Source organism: Monodelphis domestica, chromosome 4, assembly GCF_027887165.1.
Source record: "Monodelphis domestica isolate mMonDom1 chromosome 4, mMonDom1.pri, whole genome shotgun sequence".
Lineage (NCBI taxonomy): Eukaryota > Metazoa > Chordata > Mammalia > Didelphimorphia > Didelphidae > Monodelphis > Monodelphis domestica.
The window spans coordinates 391,712,119-391,730,505 of record NC_077230.1 but is presented as its reverse complement, the minus strand read 5'-3'; the positions used below and the strand labels follow the sequence as shown (position 1 = coordinate 391,730,505).

At 45.7% G+C, this 18,387-nt stretch overlaps 1 protein-coding gene across 1 annotated transcript in view; it reads left to right on the top strand.

Annotated features, from left to right (window-relative positions):
• The window catches only part of ARHGEF10L (Rho guanine nucleotide exchange factor 10 like), a 177,411-nt gene that overhangs the window by 151,218 nt on the left and 7,806 nt on the right, over window positions 1-18,387 (top strand). Inside the window, exon 24 of the mRNA XM_056826195.1 lies at window positions 11,956-12,130. Coding sequence (XP_056682173.1) covers window positions 11,956-12,130 — 175 coding nt within the window. The remainder of the gene's footprint in view (window positions 1-11,955; window positions 12,131-18,387) is intronic.

Here is an 18,387-nt window from a genome sequence, read left to right as displayed (position 1 = left end):
CTGTCTTAGAACCAATATTGTATATTGGTTCTAAAGGCAGAAGAGTGGTAAGAGCTAGTCAATGGGAGTTAAATGACTTGCCCAGGGTCACACAGATAGGAAGGGTCTGAGCCCAAATTTGAACTTAGGACCTCCCATACATATGTTTTTATATCCAAATTGTCTCCTTCCCTTCATTCCCCCCTCTCTGCCTGAGATGATAAGCAGTTTGATCTTACAAACAAAGTAAAGGATGCTTAAGGAATAACTCCTGGACAAAGAAGGTGAGAACCAGGAGAGAGCACTGGGAGAAGGACTATTTTATGAGAGACAGAAAAAATTGGAGAAGACATCTATGAGAAGAGGAGGAAAGAGGAGGAAGCTCACTGAATGGCCTCAGAAGGAGTGAGGGTCCCATCCCTGGCAATCCTCAAATGGAGGCTGCTGTAGATGGAGTTCCCATTTTGGTGTACATTGTTCCTTTAGATGTTCTCTAAAGTGATGACTGGCTCTGGGATTCTGATTCTGAACTCTGATGAGAAAAGATAACTTAGGGTGAACAAAACTCATTTAAAATATGTGGGTGTGTGTATATGGGTGTCGAGACTAGATTAAGGCAACCAACTTCTAGCCCTGACCACTTGGGCTCTGGATCCTTCTAGCCCTTGATTTAAGTCAGAGTTTTCCTCCTCTTGGCTGGAGCTGAGGAGGGCGGTCATGGGGAGGCAAGGGCATGCTGGGCGCCTGGGCCATTGAGTGCCCCAGAAATCGCCTGCAGAAAGATAAGGGAGAACATGTGTCGGGGCTGAGAGTAATACTCAGGGATTTGAAGCCACCGAGGCGGCAGAGGCCCAGCCAATGCTTTTCAGGTATCAACGCAAGAGATGAAACGCTACAGCGATTCTCATAATTGAAGAAAACAAAAAATAAATTAAATAGGACTAATGAGGGAAATATCAATAACTCACACTTTGAAATGTGTTGCAGTTTTTTCATTACTTGTCCTATACTCTCCCCCACCCAAAAAGAGGACAGATTTCCTGATTTTAAAAAATCATTAAAAGGCCAAAATAAAGTTAACCTAAAATAGACAAATGTCTCGTCTCTCCTGCCTCACTCCCTGCCTCCAAAGTCTTGTAAATAGAACTTTTTGCTAATAGAAAGATCTTGGCAACTGTTCTAAGTGAAGGCCGGTGATCTCTCATTAAGATTTTGTCCTTGATTTTCACTTAGCTTTGCTTTCTCATCATGCCCAGAGCCCAAGGTGGTTAAGGGCATCTTGTAGGGCCAACCACAGGATGTCGGAGTTGGGAGATGCCTTAGTTTAGACAAGGCTAGATCTGAAGGGGACCTTGGGGACGAGTGAGGCAGCCACCCTCTTTTGGAAGAGAGAGAATCCAAGATGGTGGGGACTGTGTTGCCTTGACCCAATTGGAAGGAGCAAGATGAAGTGGCAAATGGATCTACTTCTAGATCTGACTGGACTGTTTTCTTTATGACCTTGGATAAATTGAGCACCTCTGAGCTCAGCTCCAACATTTGCTCTTCTCAAGTCCTCTCCTACCACTGATATCCTGTGTTCTAAGGTCTCTCCCAGCCCTGACATTCTGGGTTCTAAGCTCTGTCCCAGCCCTGACCTTCTGGGCTCTAAACTCTGTCCCAGCCAGCCCTGACATTCTGGGTTCTAAGCTTTGTCCCAACCCTGACATTCTGGGTTCTAAACTCTGTCCCAGCGCTGACGTTCTGGGTTCTAAGCTCTGTCACAGCCCTGGCATTCTAGGTTCTAAGCTCTGTCCCAGCCTTGGCATTCTGGGTTCTAAGCTCTGCCCCAGCCCGGGCATTCTGGGTTCTAAGCTCTGGGTTCTAAGGGCGCCCCCAGCTCTGACATTTGGTCCCCTCTGTGTCCTGCTTGTCTTTCACCTGTAAGAAGAGATCACATAGTAATGATCCTTGATCTTCAGGCCGCTGGCCACCCTCCCCCAGTTGGCAGCGCTAAGTTCCCAAGCGCTGCTGATGCCAATCCCAGAGGGCAGCCTCATGGCTCACGGCGCCTCAGCGTCAGCCAGGCACTTTGTCAGGTTCCCTGGATCCCGACGGCCAGTTGAACCTCTCCTGGCCTCACTGAATCCCTTCAGCAATCATGGCCCCGAGAGGAAGAGCTTCTCCCAGGGGCCTTTGGAGGCGGAGAAACAGCATGTGGCTGCCGGTGGGGCTGTGCCAGCAGCCTCCGGATGGGATCCCTCAGCCGTCCCCCGCTGCCCGATGGCCTTTAAGCTGGGGGATGGCCCTACGCCAGGGCTTCTCCAATCTTGGAGCATCGGTACGTAGACTAGCCAGAGACAGACACGTACGGAGTGGCTGCTGGGAAGGGCTGCGGCCTCCCCGCCTCCCCCAGGCCTGACCCGCCTCTCCTTCAATAGCCACAGCAGAGTCCCCACACTGGCACGCACGTCGCCCCTTGTCCCCCTCCCCGTCCCCATCTTTTCCACCATTCAGTCCAGGCAGCCTGGTTTGAGCTTGCTGGCCTTGGAGCTCCAGGCTCAGAATGTTGCCTGTAGAGAGCCCAGAGAATGTGGGATGTTCTTATAACAGAAGATCTTAAAATTCAGAATGTTAGTCCCAGAAGGCTCTTAGAAGCCTTAGTTGAACTTGGAATTTGCTTAGAGCACAGAATATCAATGATCAAAGGGGTTACAAAGAGCCAGAGTGAGGAGAACCCTTAGAAGAGAAAAGATCAGAGACAGAAAGGTCTCAGAACATAGGATGGGGGCAGCTGGGTGGCTCAGTGGATGGAGAGCCAGGCCTAGAGATGGGAGGTCCTGGGTTCCAATCTGGCCTCAGACACTTCCCAGCTGTGTGACCCTGGGCAAGTCACATGACCCCCATTGCCTAGCCCTGACCACTCTTCTTCCTTGGAACACAGATTCTAAGATGGAAGGTGAGGGTGTAAAAAAAAATTTAAATTTGAATTTTTTCAATTACATGTAGAAACAATTTTTGACAGTTGTTTTCTGGCATTTGGTGATTCAGATTCTCTCTCTCCCCAAAGAGGTAAATTGTCTGTTATGGGTTATATCAGTGCTTTCATACAATATATATTTCCATATTCCCCAAACAACACAAAGCATTAAAGCTGGAAGAGCCCTTAGTACATAGAAGATAAGTGCCAGAAAGATCTTCCCTTCAAAGACTCATCTGGCCCACTGCCTGACTTTATATTGGAGGGAACTAAGGCCCAGAGGGGCTGTGATTCGCTTAGTCGCTCAGTCTCTCGGGACCACAGAATAGAGTTTGCCAGAAGGTTGGCCCATTTCAGTATCTGATGGATTTGGGGAGTAAGCAGTACTGAGTGATTCTGTTCCAGTTAGCTGTTGGTTGAGGGCGCCATTTTGTGTAGTAGTCATTAGAATATGGTGGAATGATTCCCGGCTTGGGAATGTCAAGAAGGAAACCTGGCTTGGGTTCCCACTCCACCACTAATCTCGATGTGCCCTGGAAGGAGGCTCAGCCTCTGTCTCTCAGCTTCTCCCTCTCTTTCAGTGAGGGAATCCCTAAGGTGGCCCTTTTCAGTTGGAGCAGTTTATAAAGCCCTGCTCATGTGAACATCAAGGGGACTTCTTTTTTAATCCCCACTTCCCACTTTTTCCTTCCCCATCTAGTAGAGGGAACATAGCTAGAGTCCCGGGGAATGAAGTCAGAAATTTAAATCCAGCCTCAGATACTTCCTAGCTATGTGACTCAGCATGCCTCAGTTTCCCCATCTGTAAAATAGGGACAATACATTAAAGCACTTACCTTTCAGGGTTGTTAGGATAATCAAATAAGATGACATTTGTAAAGCACTTTACAAGTGTTTAATAAATCCTATAATCCATGGTAGCTATCATGTTATTATATATAATTATATATAATATTACATATTATTATTATCATCTGCCATGTATAGACTCATGGACTGTAGCTGTACACTGAAAATTGGAATTAGCAGTGAAACACCAAATCTTAAGATGCTAGTTATGACTTTCTTCTTCCCTTGACTCAGTTTCTCCATCTGGGAACATCAGGTGTTGCTAGGGGGCACTGTGAGGCTTGAATGACAGCTATAAAGCACTTTGCAAACCTTAAGACATTTTATATTTTTATTATTTTAACGGTTTTTATTTTTGTCTTGTGATAACTTCATTCCTTGAGCCTTTTATTGAATGCCTGCGGAGCTCAGGGTTTAGAGGACAGTACAGGGATGTGCTCCTTAATGTTTAACCACCAGCCCCTTGCAGGGGGATGGTGGGATTTGGGGAATGTAGCACACACACTTTTCAGTTTCACCCACGTTAGAACTACTTTCTGGAGTCTAGACGATCAAGAAAACAATAAATCAAGCCCTAATTTGTAGCATTTGCTGATTTCTGAGGCATAAATGCTCACAATGAAAACTGAACAGTCTGCTCCCACAAGCTAGGGAGAGCTGGCTCTAGCACACTCCTGGGTGTTGTTGGGCACCATGGCTTTAGACAAGATTGATGAAATAAGGGGCAGCTGGGGGCTTGGTGGATAGAGTGCCATGCTTGTCGTTGGGAAGACCTGGGTTCAGATCTGGCCTCAGACACTTCCTAGCACTTACCTGACCCTGGGCAAGTCACTTCATCCATTTGCCCAGCCCTTACCACTCTGCCTTAAAGTTGTTCCGAAGACCAAAAGAAAAAACTTAAAAAGGACCAATGAAACAATGTGTTAGCAGCTTATTGTTGGGAGAAAGTGGGATTTGGATTCAGATTCCAGGTTCTGCTACTTATTCCCTGGGTGAGTTGAGGCAAACCATTTCCTCTCTCTGTGCCTCAGTTTCCCCATCCATCAAAGGAGAAGGTTGGTTTGGATGACTTGCAAGGTCTCTTTGTGCTTCTCTATCTCTCCTCCTCTCTCTCTGTGTGCCTTTTCCCTTTGACTGAACTGCCTGGGAGATGAACTGCTCATCTCTCCCACCGACCCCCAGGTCTCGGCTCCGTGCTGTGTACTCAGTAGGCATTTAATGCATGTTGGTGGAATTCTGAGTTGGAATTTGAAGGACAGATAAAAGGCTGAGACCCGAGGGTCACAGGATGACTAATGGGCCTGTCTAGAGCCAGGCTGGCAGAATTGCTGAGTGGTCACAATTACAGAAGGGATGTCTGTTGAACTGTCTCCTCTGTCTCCCCATCACTGGGGTAGGGGTGGGGAGGGCAGAGCCTCCTGGCAGTGGGTTCCTCCATCCATGGCCCCAGAGAACCAGCCTTCTTTCTCATCTCAGGGTCTGAGCTTCCTTCCTGTCCCTCCCTTCCCCATCGAAGTCGCTCTTTATTAAAACACGGCATCTTCCTGGCACCGAGGGAGAGTGTGGCTGCAAATCATGCTTCCACGTTCTTCCCTCTTGTCCCCTGGAGTCCTCCTGACTTATTAGGAGCATCAGCACTTTCCATGCTTGCTTTTATCTTTGGGTAAGCATGGCACATCGGACGTGCTCGGTGCCTGGTGCCCATCTTGGGGATGTGTTTGGAGGAACATTGGAGCTTCGGAGAGGGAGCTGGTTGGTGGGGAGGGCTCTGGGTCTGACTCCAGCCTCTCCTGGCAAGCAGGAGGTGTTTAGGATTGCCTCTTGGGTGCCTAGCCACTGGCTGGTTATTATTTGAGGGATCTCATCCATCCACCCTGCCAGCTCTCCGACATCAGTTAGGCACACTGTCTGGGCAGTCATGGCATGTCTGACCAAGTTCAAGTCTGGTCCTCTTCACTATCCCCACCTCGTTGAACCTAGGATTAGCTATTGGAATATGCTATAATCCCATAATGATGGCTTCCATTTCTGGAGTGTTTTGAGGATTACAAAACTCTTGACTTAAATCATATCATTTGATTCTTAAAAATAACATCCTTGAGCAGAGGGTTTTTTGGGGAGGTGTTTGGGACAAAGAGAGAACCTAACAGGTATTCGTATTTCCATTATAAAAAATGAGAAAAGGGACTGAAAGATGATTAAAGTGACTTGTCCAAGGTCCTACAGCTAGGGGCTGAAGGAAGATTCCATTTTAGGTCTTCTGAAGAATCTGCTTTGAGAGCAACACAACTCAGCTGCAATTGTAATATGATAGAGGAGAAAGAGGGATGGATGACTGTGACCTGACAGTCAGGGGGTCTGGGTTTGAGTTCCAGCTCAGACAAGTCATTTCTCTTTTCTGAATATCAGCTTTGTCATCTGGAAAAGGGAACAATCATTGTTGTTTCTACTACTGATCTTTGTTGTATGGAGAAAATGGCTTCATAAACCTGAAAACATCCTAAATGTCTTTATTTTGTTACCTTGGAGGCAGCATAAGTGAATTGGGAGTGGGGACATCTGGCCACATCAGTAGTCTGGTGCATGATTCAAGGCAAGACATTTTGCTGCAGGTTTCCTCACCTGTTTATATGGATCCTGTTCTCTGAGGGACAGCAGAGGCTTTTTTTTTGGCCCTCTAGTTAATAGAAGCTCCAACTGGGAGGATAGTGGCAGGGGACTTTCAGGGAGTCAGCAGGAGAAGGGCTAGGGCGAGATCAGTAAAGAGAGGAGTTGTCCTCAGAATCAGCTTTTCTAGTTCCTCCCAGGAAGGGAGGGCAGAGGGCAGCTGTGCAGAGAGCCTTGGGGATAAAAGTGACTTGATTTTTAGAATCTCAATACCTCAGAATTAAAAGGGACCTCTGAATCAATCTGATCCAAACCAGATCAAGAATAGGATCCCTTCTGCAATGACTTTGACAAATAACTATCCAGCCTTTTCTTGAATCCTTCCAGGGGCAGGGGACCTTCCCCACTACTCTCAAAGTAGATTTTTCCATGTTTCTTTGTGCTGATGGGTAAGATGGGCATTTTGTTTGGAAGTAAAATCTACCTGTTTGGAACCTTGAATTGTTGGTTCCTGTTTGTAAGGCTTCTTCCAGCTCTGACATATGTCCTCAGGGTCTTCCCAGAAGTGACCTTCTGTGTTCTAAGGTCTCTCTCAGCTCTGACATTTTCTGTTCTAAGGTCTTTCCCAGCTCTGACATTCTGTGTTCTAAGGTCTCTCCCAGCTCTGACATTCTCTGTTCTAAGGTTCCTTCCAGGTCTGACATACTGTGTTCTATGACCCTTTTCAGCTCTAACATTCTCTGCTCTAAGAGCCCTCCCAACTCTGGCATTCCATTTTCTAAGGCTATTCTCAACTCTCACATTCTGTGCTCCCAGTGTCTATGTTCTAAGGGGCCAGATAGCTCTATTCTATCTGATTCCGTGCTCTCTCCTCACTCTGGGTTTGGTGCTCTACTGTCCCTCCCACCTTCAGCTCTGCCTTTGAACATCCCCTCATCAGGTTCCTGCCTCAGCAGTGGGGGGTATTAGATTCAATCTTGGAAAGACCTTTTGTCCCCCATCCTGGAAGGGCCATGGATGAGGGATTACAGGAGCAGAGAGTTTCAGAAAAGAGAAAAACCTCAGTAATTAATTGAAGAGAGAGAGAGAGAGAGAGAGAGAGAGAGAGAGAGAGAGAGAGAGAGAGAGAGAGAGAGAGAGAGAGAGAGAGAGAGAGAGAGAGAGAGAGAGAAAGGGAGAGAGAGAGAAAGGGAGAGAGAGAGAAAGAGAGAGAGAGAAAGAGAGAGAGGGAGAGAGAGAGAGAGAGAGAGAGAGAGAGAGAGAGAGAGAGAGAGAGAGAGAGAGAGAGAGAGAGAGAGAGAGAGAGAGAGAGGCAAAAAGAGAGAGAGAGGCAAAAAGAGAGAGAGGGAGGGAGGGAGGGAGAGAGAGAAGAAGGGAGGGAGGGAGGGAGAGAGAGGGTGAGGGCAGTGAGAGCATCTTTCTTCAGAAACTGCTTTTTTCCTCTGGAATTTTTAAATAGTGTTTGAAATTGTTTTCTACCAAGTTGTCAAGGGAGTGACAGAATGAATATTTATTGGCTTTGAAGTTATAAGACCTGGGTTTGAATCCTGCCTCTGGTATTCACTGTGACCTTGAACTTATTATTAATAATAATATATGTATAGTTATACATATATATATAGTTAGTCCCAACATTCACCTTTGTCTAGTTCTCAGAGACATTGCATGTAAAAAATGTGCAAACATAGAAGGGTTAAATATACTATTTTTTTTCTCATGAAGATTTATTTATGAAACACTTTGCTCTTTACGAATAAGGTAGGGACTTCTAGTTATCGATTTTTTAGATATTTTAGATGGGGAACTTGAAGTGTAGAGAAGTTATTTGACTTTTTAGGGTCAGGCAGCTATTTGAACTATTTCCTGGACCTGGTCTTGGAATGTTTCTTTCTTTTTTTTTTTTTAAACAAACCCTTACCTTCCTTCTTAGAATCATTACCATGCATTGGCTCCAAGGCAGAAGAGTGGTAAGGGTTAGGCAATGGGGGTCAAGTGACTTACCCAGAGTCACACAGCTAGGAAGTATCTGAGATCAGATTTGAACCTAGGACCTCCCGTCTCTAGGCCTGGCTCTCCGTCCACTGAGCTACCCAGCTGCCCCCTGAAACTCATGTCTCTTGCTTCCATCTTTTTTCCCTGGAACCAATGTGTCTCTGCTTTCCTCTCTGTGTGTGTGTGTGTGTGTGTGTGTGTGTGTGTGTGTGTGTGTGTGTGAGTCACAGTATTGGTGTGAGAAAACATATTTGGAAACAGGGATTCATGTCCATTCTATGAGAGATGAGGTCATGTTTGATGTGACGAGCCTCAGATGGGTCTGCAAGGGAATGGATTATCATTAATTCCCCTCTGGCTTCAGCAGGCTTGCAAATACCTTTTTAAAGCCCCACTGGGGCCAGAGGCAGGCTTGTTACTGCTCCAGAGAAACCAGAATGGATTTCTCTGCTGTATTTGTCTTTAATTGAATTCTGACAGATCACACGCAGGCAGGGTAGACCTGTACCCACTGTTTCAAATCAAGTTTAATTCTGGACTGATTTGCTTTGGACTTTAGCTCAACCAGTTGAGTCTGAGCCAGGGAGGGGCTACTGCAAGGTCAGCAGAACGACTGCTGGACACGGCACAAGGATTGGCTTTAAATACTAACTCTGCTGGGGCAGCTAGGTGGCAAAGTGATGGATGTGGAGTCAGGAAGACCTAAATTCAAATCTGGCCTCAGACTCTTCCTAGCTCTGTGACCCTGGGCAAGTCACTTAACCCCATTTGCCTAGCCCTTTCTCAAATGTCTTAGAGTTGTTGCTAAGTGAGAAAGTAAAGATTCCAAAAATATTCTACTGTTGGTGATATTTTGGAAAACAGCCATCATGTCCCTCTACTTCACTTATTTGGGTTGAATCTCTTAATTTCCTTCATGTGACCCTTAGATGGCATGATCTCATGATCTTCCCCCATCCTGATTTCCCTCCTTTGTACTCTCTCCAGCTTATTAACATCCTTCCAAAATATGCTTCCCAGAGGTGGACCTGATCCTGGCTGGGTCTGAGGAGAATGTAGTAGAGCAGGATTATCCCCTCCTTAGTCCTTGGGTGCTCACTTACCACTGTTGAGTTATCTCTTAGATAAGAGCCAGCCTAGGAGTCAGGAGAACCTGGGTTCAAGTCCTGCCTTTGAAACACATTGAGTGTGTGACCCTGGGCATATTCCCATAATCTTTCAGAACCCGGGACAGCTCTTTAAGTCTGTATGTTGTAGCAATAGTTCATCTTGAGGTAGTTTCTTTTTTCTTTTCCTTCCTTTCCTCTTTTTTCTTCTTCTAACACATAGTAGGCACTTAGTAAATGTTTATTGATTAATTGACTGATTTATTTGAGGTATTAACCTGTGATCAGAACAATGAAGAACTCTCTAAAAGCACTATATCTAAGGAGAAAGAGATCCTTTCAGGTACTAGGGAAAGCTTCATGGAGGAGATGGGCTGAGCTGAATTCTCTTGAGGTTGGTCCTTGTTAAGTGAGGCTTTTCTAGACTCCCTTCCCCAGCTACGATGATGCCCACATGGTAGGTCTGGCAGATTCTGATGAAAAGAGGGCAGCATGATGGTGGTCGTGAAGAGAAGAGGAATCCCGCCCGTGGTTCTTGCAACTCAGCATCATAATTGATATGCCTGACATATGAGAATTTAGATTAGACCTTGCATGGCAGCATTTAATTTGATTAATGATTTATCACTTTAATTGAGAGTTTTACTGAGAGATTATTCACTACGGGTAAGACGAAGGTTCCCAGACATTCTGAGATCCAGAATTGCTTTAGGAAAGGAAGTATGGGGGAGGGAAGCAGAGACTAGATCTGAATTTCATCTCTTGCTCAGTATGTAATCATCTGCCTGCCACCTTTTCTTCATGAACCTTAGTCCCTTTACCTGTAAAAGAGAACAGGAGACTTGGGTGACATCTAGTCCACCTTCATTATTTTACAGTCCTTTACGGGTCCTTTAACAAGGACCCACAGCAATTAAGACACTTGTCCAAAGATGCAGGGGTAGTGAAAAGAACAACTAGGAGCATCTGAACTCATGTCTTTTGACTCTAGAGCCATGGTACAGTTTTGCTAACCCCCTGGAAGGGTTGTTGTGAAGATCAGATGAGATAAAGTAGGGAAAGCATTTTGAAATCCATAAATAAGCCTCAGTCATTCTTGATATGATCATCTTCTGGTTCTGAATGCGAGATTTTTCTTTTTCTGCCTGTTCTGCCTTCTGAAGAAGGCAAATTGGATGGGTCTTCCCAAGTCCTCAGCCCTGCTGGTATATGCCTGGTATAAGAGGATTCACAAGCATTTGGCATCAGAAGCCTTGGCTTCAGATACAAACTCTGCTACTTGCTAGCTGTGTGATGATTGCAAATGTCTGCTCTTCTCTGGTCCTTGATGGCTAACTATCTAAAATGAGAGATGATTTCCAAGCTGAGACCAAATGTAAATCTCCTTATAGGAATGTGCCAGACACCTGTCTAAGAGGAAAAGTGGGGGCATAGGTTTGACCAGGGCCATGGGCAGCAGGGAGGGGTGCAAATCAAAAACATGGTGTCTTCACTGGCTCTGGGAAAGCTAAGTGATGTTTTCTTTCTTCCTCCTCCTGGGCTTTATAAGAAAAGCTTCTAACTGTGCCCCCAACCTCCAGATCCAATAATCAGAGCCCAGTTATTTTATGACCAAGTGCCACGGGCTTGACAGGTGGAGGAGACACGATTCTATTCTCTGTTAGCTGCCAATGGAGGGAGGAGGGAAATAAAGTCTCTTCCCTCAAGGAAGAGTCTGAGTGGATTAAGGCATATTCCCCGTCCATAGGGAACTACCAGTTTGGGGAGGGAGCCATACTCCCAGTCCTGCCAGAGACTACAGAACACTGGGCATGAGTCACTCCCCTGACTTGGAGGTATTTCTCTCTACTACAGTAGAGAGTAAGGCAGCTCCAAAGGTCTGAGTCCCCAGAACATTTGGCCTCTATGCATGGGCCTGCCTTGGAGAGAATGATGTTGATGCTCAGGTCACTGCTCACCTGCTTTCCTTCTTCCAGGGAGCCAAAAATTTCCCTTCTCATTCTCTTCCATTAACCAGGGCCATCTCCCTTTCCTCCATTATATCTCGCTGCTATGTGGCTGTCTTAGAAAAGCAATTTTGTTGGACATCTTGAGAGCTTGTCCTCTGGGGCCTTGCATTCTGATGGGGTTTGAATGCTGAGTTCATTCATTTCTTCTTCCCCTGAGGCTTCTGGGGGTGTGTGTGTGGCAGAGATCTCCTTGGATTGCCTTCTATCATCCAGTCACTTCATCTCAGCAGAGAAGGCAGGGATGGCTTGGGTGGCAGGAGAGTCTATGTATGAGAGAGGTGGGAGGCAGGAGAGGTGCTAGGAGTGTTAGTCATTGCCTCCTTTTCCTACGAGCCAGCATCCTGACCACATCTGTGTCTCCATGGGCCACATGGGGAGAATGACAGGCCATCTCTGGCTACTTGAATCTGGGTCACCCAATTCTGTAATCTCACACTTTCCCTGTCTGTTGCAGCAAAGCTTTGAGGCACACCAGGATGAGGCGGCTAGTGTGACGCACATGGTGAAGGCAGGCAGCGGCGTGTGGATGGCCTTTTCCTTGGGTGCCTCCATTCGCCTCTTCCACACAGAGACTCTTGAGCACCTCCAGGAGATCAACATTGCCACCCGGACCACCTTCCTCATGCCAGGTAAGACCTAGAGAGTCCAACAGCCTCGTACATATGCTGCGTTTAGATAGAAATCAAGAGTGATAATATTTTAGTCATCTATAAGATAAGAAAGTTGGATAAGATGGCCTATAAGACCCTTCTCTTCTGACATTCTGGGTTCTAAGAGTCCTCCCAGCTCTGATGTTCTCTGTTCTAAAGATCCTCCCCAATTCTGACATTCTCTTTTCTAAGAACCCTCCCAGTTCTGACATTCTCTGTTCTAAGCTCCCTCCCAGTTCTGACATTCTCTGTTCTAAGCTCTCTCCCAGCTTTGACATTCTCTGTTCTAAAGTCTCTCCCAGCTCTGCCATTCTCTCTCTTCTAAGGTCTCTCCCAGCTCTGACATTCTCTGTTCTAAGGTCTCTCCCAGCTCTGACATTCTCTGTTCTAAGGTCTCTCCCAGCTCTGACATTCTCTGTTCTAAGCTCTTTCCCAGCTCTGATATTCTCTGTTCTAAGATCTCTCCCAGCTCTGACATTCTCTGTTCTAAGGTCTCTCCCAGCTCTGACATTCTCTGTTCCGAGGTCTCTCCCAGCTCTGACATTCTCTGTTCTAAGGTCTCTCCCAGCTCTGACAGTCTCTGTTCTAAGGTCCCTTCCAGCTCTGACATTCTCTGTTCTAAGGTCTCTCCCAGCTCTGACATTCTAGGTTCTAAGATCCCTCCCAGCTCTGACATTCTCTGTTCTAAGGTCTCTCCCAGCTCTGACATTCTCTGTTCTAAGCTCTCTCCCAGCTCTGACATTCTCTGTTCTAAGGTCTCTGGAAGATCTGACATTCTCTGTTCTGAGGTCTCTCCCAGCTCTGACATTCTCTGTTCTAAGCTCTCTCCCAGCTCTGACATTCTCTGTTCTAAGGTCTCTGGAAGATCTGACATTCTGGGTTCTAAAGCTCCCTCCCCAATTCTGACATTCTGAGTTCTAAGGTTCTTCCCAGCACTGACATTCCTTCTTTTAAGGGTCCTCCCACTTCTGACATTCTCTGTTCTAAGGGGCTTCTCAGCTCTGACATTGTATATTCTAAGGCTTCTCTCAGTTCTGACAGTCTGTGTTCTAAGAAGGGTCCTCCCAGTTCTCTCTTCCTTTGCTCTAAGTTTTCCTATCTTCCCTAATTTTTGTCCTAAGGTTCTTTTCCGTCTCAGGTCAGCCTGACATTCTAATTAGGTCCTTTCCAACTCTCACAGTCTATGTTCTAAGGTCTCTTCCAGGTCAGATACATGATGTTTTCAGTGTCCCCCCCCCCCCCCCCCCATCTCTGTTCTGAGGCCCCTCTTGGCTCTGATGTTCTCTGTCTTCTCAACTGGCTTCAAACTTGTCATCTTCAACTATGACTCAGACTAAATACATAAACAAATGACCACTGCAGAGGGGGCTGTTAAGGTAAGATTTTGAATGGTGGTCATGGTGATCTAACCTAGATCTAGTCATCTTTCTACCACACTCCATCCCTTCTTCCACCTTTAATGTGTTTATCCATGTAAGAGCATGTCATAAGAGGCCTTGAAAGGGGAAAGTGTGGGAGAATTCATAACATGGCAGTGAAGGAAGCATCTGACCTTATTAGCTATTGATGAGTCTTGCCCCTCCCAAAGAAGGGTGATTATGGCATGTTTTTAATCAGCTATGGGGCACATATGCAGCCTTCTGGGGCTTCCCTTAGATGCCCAATGGCAAATGATGGAGAAAGGAAACAAAAAAAACACATTAAAATTCTATTCATTCATTTAGAGTGGGGGCAATTAGTGATCATCTTTCTGAAATCTTCAGGTCATTGACTAGTTTCCGTCAAGGCAGAGAAGATGACAGGATGTCCTCTGTGGAAGCAGTGAAAAAGGGTCAGTTGTAGTGGATTTTGGAGTCAGGGGTTCTGGGTTTGAATCCTGGCCATGCGACTTCCCCACCTATGGGATCTTGGACAGATTACTGATCCTCTGAGCTGCTCCCTCATCTTTAAAATGAGAAGGTTTGGACTAGATGATTTCCACTTCTAAACCGTATAATTCAGGTGTCCTAATCATAAGGGTAATGAGATATGGTAGGATAACATGCCTTCCCTGAGGGTTCCTAATCTCAGAATTGGCTCCCTCTGCTTCCCTGAATCCTCTATGTTTCTAGGGAAGCTTCTTAGGCATGGGGAGGCTCTGCAGGGAGTTTAGGGCTGACACTTGTCTTGGGTGACCCAGCTCTGCCTTTTCTGGTCTAGCAGCAGAGCTGCCTACCTAGATGAAGCAGGCACCAAGTTCCCCTTCCCCAAAATGAATATTTGCCCACCTTGAGCCCTAATGCTCCTTGATGTTTCCACCAGAAACCAGGCTTGAGATGCTCTCAGCCACAAAGTCAGTGTGTTGTGGAGGGTAGCAGCTGCTCTGTCCTGTCCCTGCTCCCTTGTCCACAGCCAGGCTTGGTACCTAAGGGCTTTCAAAGGGCCCAGGGACCTCCAGAGTTAGGGCTGGGAGGCCAGAACACAAGGATGGTGGGGATTGAGCTAATTGCTACAAGATCCAGCCAGATGGTCTGAGGTTGGCCAGTGGTACTCAGGCTGACATATCCGTATGCTGAGCCTGTAAAAGGTTGTCATTCTCTTATCTCTCTTGGGACGGGGCAGGTATAGACCCATTAGTTACGGTCTATGGAAGGAGAGTCTCAGCCATCAGACCAAAGAGGAGCCCATATCATATCAACTAAAGAAAATGAGGGAGGAGTTACTTTACCTAGAGAAAGAAAGACTCTGGGGGAACATGATAGCTCTCCTTATCTAAGTAAAGAGCTGTAGTGGCAAAAAAGATTTGTTCACTGTGCCCTAAAGGAAGTCACTCTAAAGATGGTGGGAATATCCTAGGCTTGGAGTTGGAAGGGATCTTAAGGGCCATGTCAACTCTTCTTGTCCCATTGATAGGCACTGAGACCCAGGGGTGTGTAGTGAATTGCCTAGGGGCACACAGAAAGTAACTGCACTGAGATTTGAGCACAGCTCCACTGATTCCAAGTCTAGGACATTTTCTTCTGTTCCAGGATTTTTAGCCCCATAGAAATATCTTTCTAATAAGTCAAGTTGTCCAAAGGTAGATTGTCTAAGGTAGTATGAGTGTCCTGTCACTGGAACGCTTCAAGCAAAGGCTCAGTGAATATTTAACAAGGATAGGAAAGAGGAGATTCCAGCTTTAGGAAGGAGCTGTACTTTCTAAAGGACCTGAGTCCTTCCCTAGCTCAGAGGTGGTGTAATTGTCTATGATCAGAAAAAGGGTGTCTTTTGACGTCCCAGGTAGGAAGGAGACTGACCAGATCCCATCCCACTTGGGATTTTTTTTTTCTGTTTCTTCTCTGCCTTACTCAAATATTATTGCTTAGCACCCCAAAGTCCTTTGGTTGGACGACTCTCTCCACAGGTAGAGATGAGGGGCAACATGTGGAAATCACCATATTGGTGGTTCCAGAACAGAAGAAGGGTTATTGAAGACTCACAAATAGATTGTTCCAGACCAATGCGTAGCCATTGTAGATTAATATATGAACCATTTGAGTTCACCATGCTCGTCCTGAGGGAGCCATTCTAGACTAAACTCACAGCCTGCTTAACTCCAGAGTACAACCTGAACTAGATCAAAATGTAACTTGGAAGGGTTTAGCAAAATAAATGGAAATACACTATGACATAACTAATGTTAATTTGTGGTTTTCTTAAACCTAGTCAAGAACTCTTCTTCCTGATTTTAAATCTGCCCTCTGACACTAGCTGTGGGACCCTGGGAAAGTCACTTAACCCTGTCTTCCTCAGTTTCCTCATCTGTAAAATGAGCTGGAGGAAGAAATGGCAAACCACTCCAGTATCTCTGCCAAGAAAACCCCAAATGGGGCCACGAGAATAGGACATGATTGGAAATGATGAACAACAACTGCAAAGTCAGTATGTAGCCTGGAAGGATCTGCTTTGATTTGAGCTTGACTCCATAGTTCTCAATGCAGGAATTGTTCTAGGCTAGCCTATATACTCTTCTAGACCACTGTGTAAACTGTTCTAGAGCAATGCTCAGGCTGTTTTCTTACCACTTTTTCCCTTCCAACCGGAAAGATTAATTGGGATTCTTAAATTCTTTATTAGATGTATTTTTAAAGGCTTTTAAGTATTTTTTTCCTTTTCCCCACACCACCAAATGAAGTAATTGCATAATTAGTAATAAATTTGTTTCTCCTATAAATGTGGACTTTTTTTTTTAAGGGCATGTTAAAAATTTATCACACTTCTTATTCCCATCCCCCTCTTTCCAGCTGAATGCCCGACTGGTATTAATGCATTTCTGAACCTTAACTCCCTCCTCCTCTTAACTAGACAGGTCATTAATAAAATGTTCTCCGAGAGCCAGAGCTTTTTAAAGTTGTATATCTACAGATAGATGGCTTTGGTGAGTTGAACACTGCAGCATTAACTCTCTGTGATAAAATATTTATCCACCATTAGAATCCCCCCCACACTTACTGTTTGGGAACGTATCTCTCTGTTTTCCTTGGAGGGATGGGGGAGATGGCGGAGGGGCCCTAGAACTGGCTCTGCAAAGAGATGTTGACCTTATTTGTGTCATGGACTCCTGGCTGACTAGCGACACCCAGGATCATGGCTTTAAATAATTGAAGCAAATGCAAAATTTCAGTGAGAGGTTAGGGGGACAATAAAGCTGTTAGTTTTTCCCCCATTCAAGTTCATAGACCCTTTGAAGTCTGTCCACAGACCCTGGGGCATGGGGAGAGGTTGGAGGGCGGCGGCGGGTGGAGGAGGTAAGGTTAGGAACGTTTGTTCTGGGAGGTTTTGTATGGGTATTAGATCACTAGAAAATTACCTCTGACTGGTAGATACTCCAGCATCGGCTAGGAATGTTAGAGATGTGTGCTCAAATAAGCGTTCATGTTTATGTTTTTATGGCTTGAAAACCATAGCCAACAGGGGCTTTAGAGCACAAACTATCAGAGTGGGAAGGTCTTTAGAATGTAGAATATTAGATTTGGTAGACACCTTAGAGCTGAGAATGTCAGAGCTGGGAAGGACCTCAGAGCAGAGAACATCAGAATTGAGAAAGTCTCTAGAGAATGTCAGAGCTGGGAAAGATCTTAGAACAGAGAATGTCAGAGCTGGGAGAGAGCTTAGAACAGAGAATGTCAGAGCTGGGAGAGACCTTAGAACAGGGAATATCAGAGCTGGGAGAGACCTTAGAACAGAGAATGTCAGAGCTGGGAGAGACCTTAGAACAGAGAATGTCAGAGCTGGGAGAGACCTTAGAACAGAGAATGTCAGAGCTGGGAAAGATCTTAGAACAGAGAATGTCAGAGCTGGGAGAGACCTTAGAACAGAGAATGTCAGAGCTGGGAGGGACCTTAGAACAGAGAATTTCAGAGCTGGGAGAGACCTTAGAACAGAGAATGTCAGAGCTGGGAGAGACCTTAGAACAGAGAATGTCAGAGTTGGGAAGGATCTTAGAACAGAGAATGTCAGAGCTGGGAGAGATCTTAGAACAGAGAATGTCAGAGCTGGGAAAGATCTTAGAACAGAGAATGTCAGAGCTGGGAGAGACCTTAGAACACAGAATGTCAGAGCTGGGAGAGACCTTAGAACACAGAATATCAGAGCTGGGAGAGATCTTAGAACAGAGAATGTCAGAGTTTTTGGAACAGAGAATGTCATGGTTGGGAGAGATTTTAGAACAGAATTTAAGAACTAGGAAAGCCCCTAGAACATGGAATTTCAGAGCTTGACTGGCTCTTAGAACACAGAATTTTGGAACTGTGAGGGTTCTTGTAACACAGAATATCAGAGCCAGGAGGAGCTTTAGAACATGCTACACTGCCAAGGGGAATGGTAGTGCTGGGAGGAACCTTAGTGACCATCTAGTCTGATATTACAGAGGAGAGAACTGAGGCTCAGAGAGAAATAATACCTTGCCTAATATCACATAGTGAGTATTTTGGGACATAAACCTATGGTCTTTCCACCAGACCAGGCTAACCATAACCCCTCACTGATAGGACTTGTGATTCCTAGTTGGATGAGAATGTCCTGGTGCTCCAGGTCAGCAGCACTTCCTTAGCTGATATAAGAATTCCCAGATCCCCAGGCTTCCAGAGTGTACCTACTTGACACAGCTCCAGTTTTCTCATCCATCACTATCCTGATCTGCTATTACTCTCTTCTCACATTTGTTTCAATAATACGAATGACCCTGTGAATTAATAGCACATTTTCTTTCCAAAGAG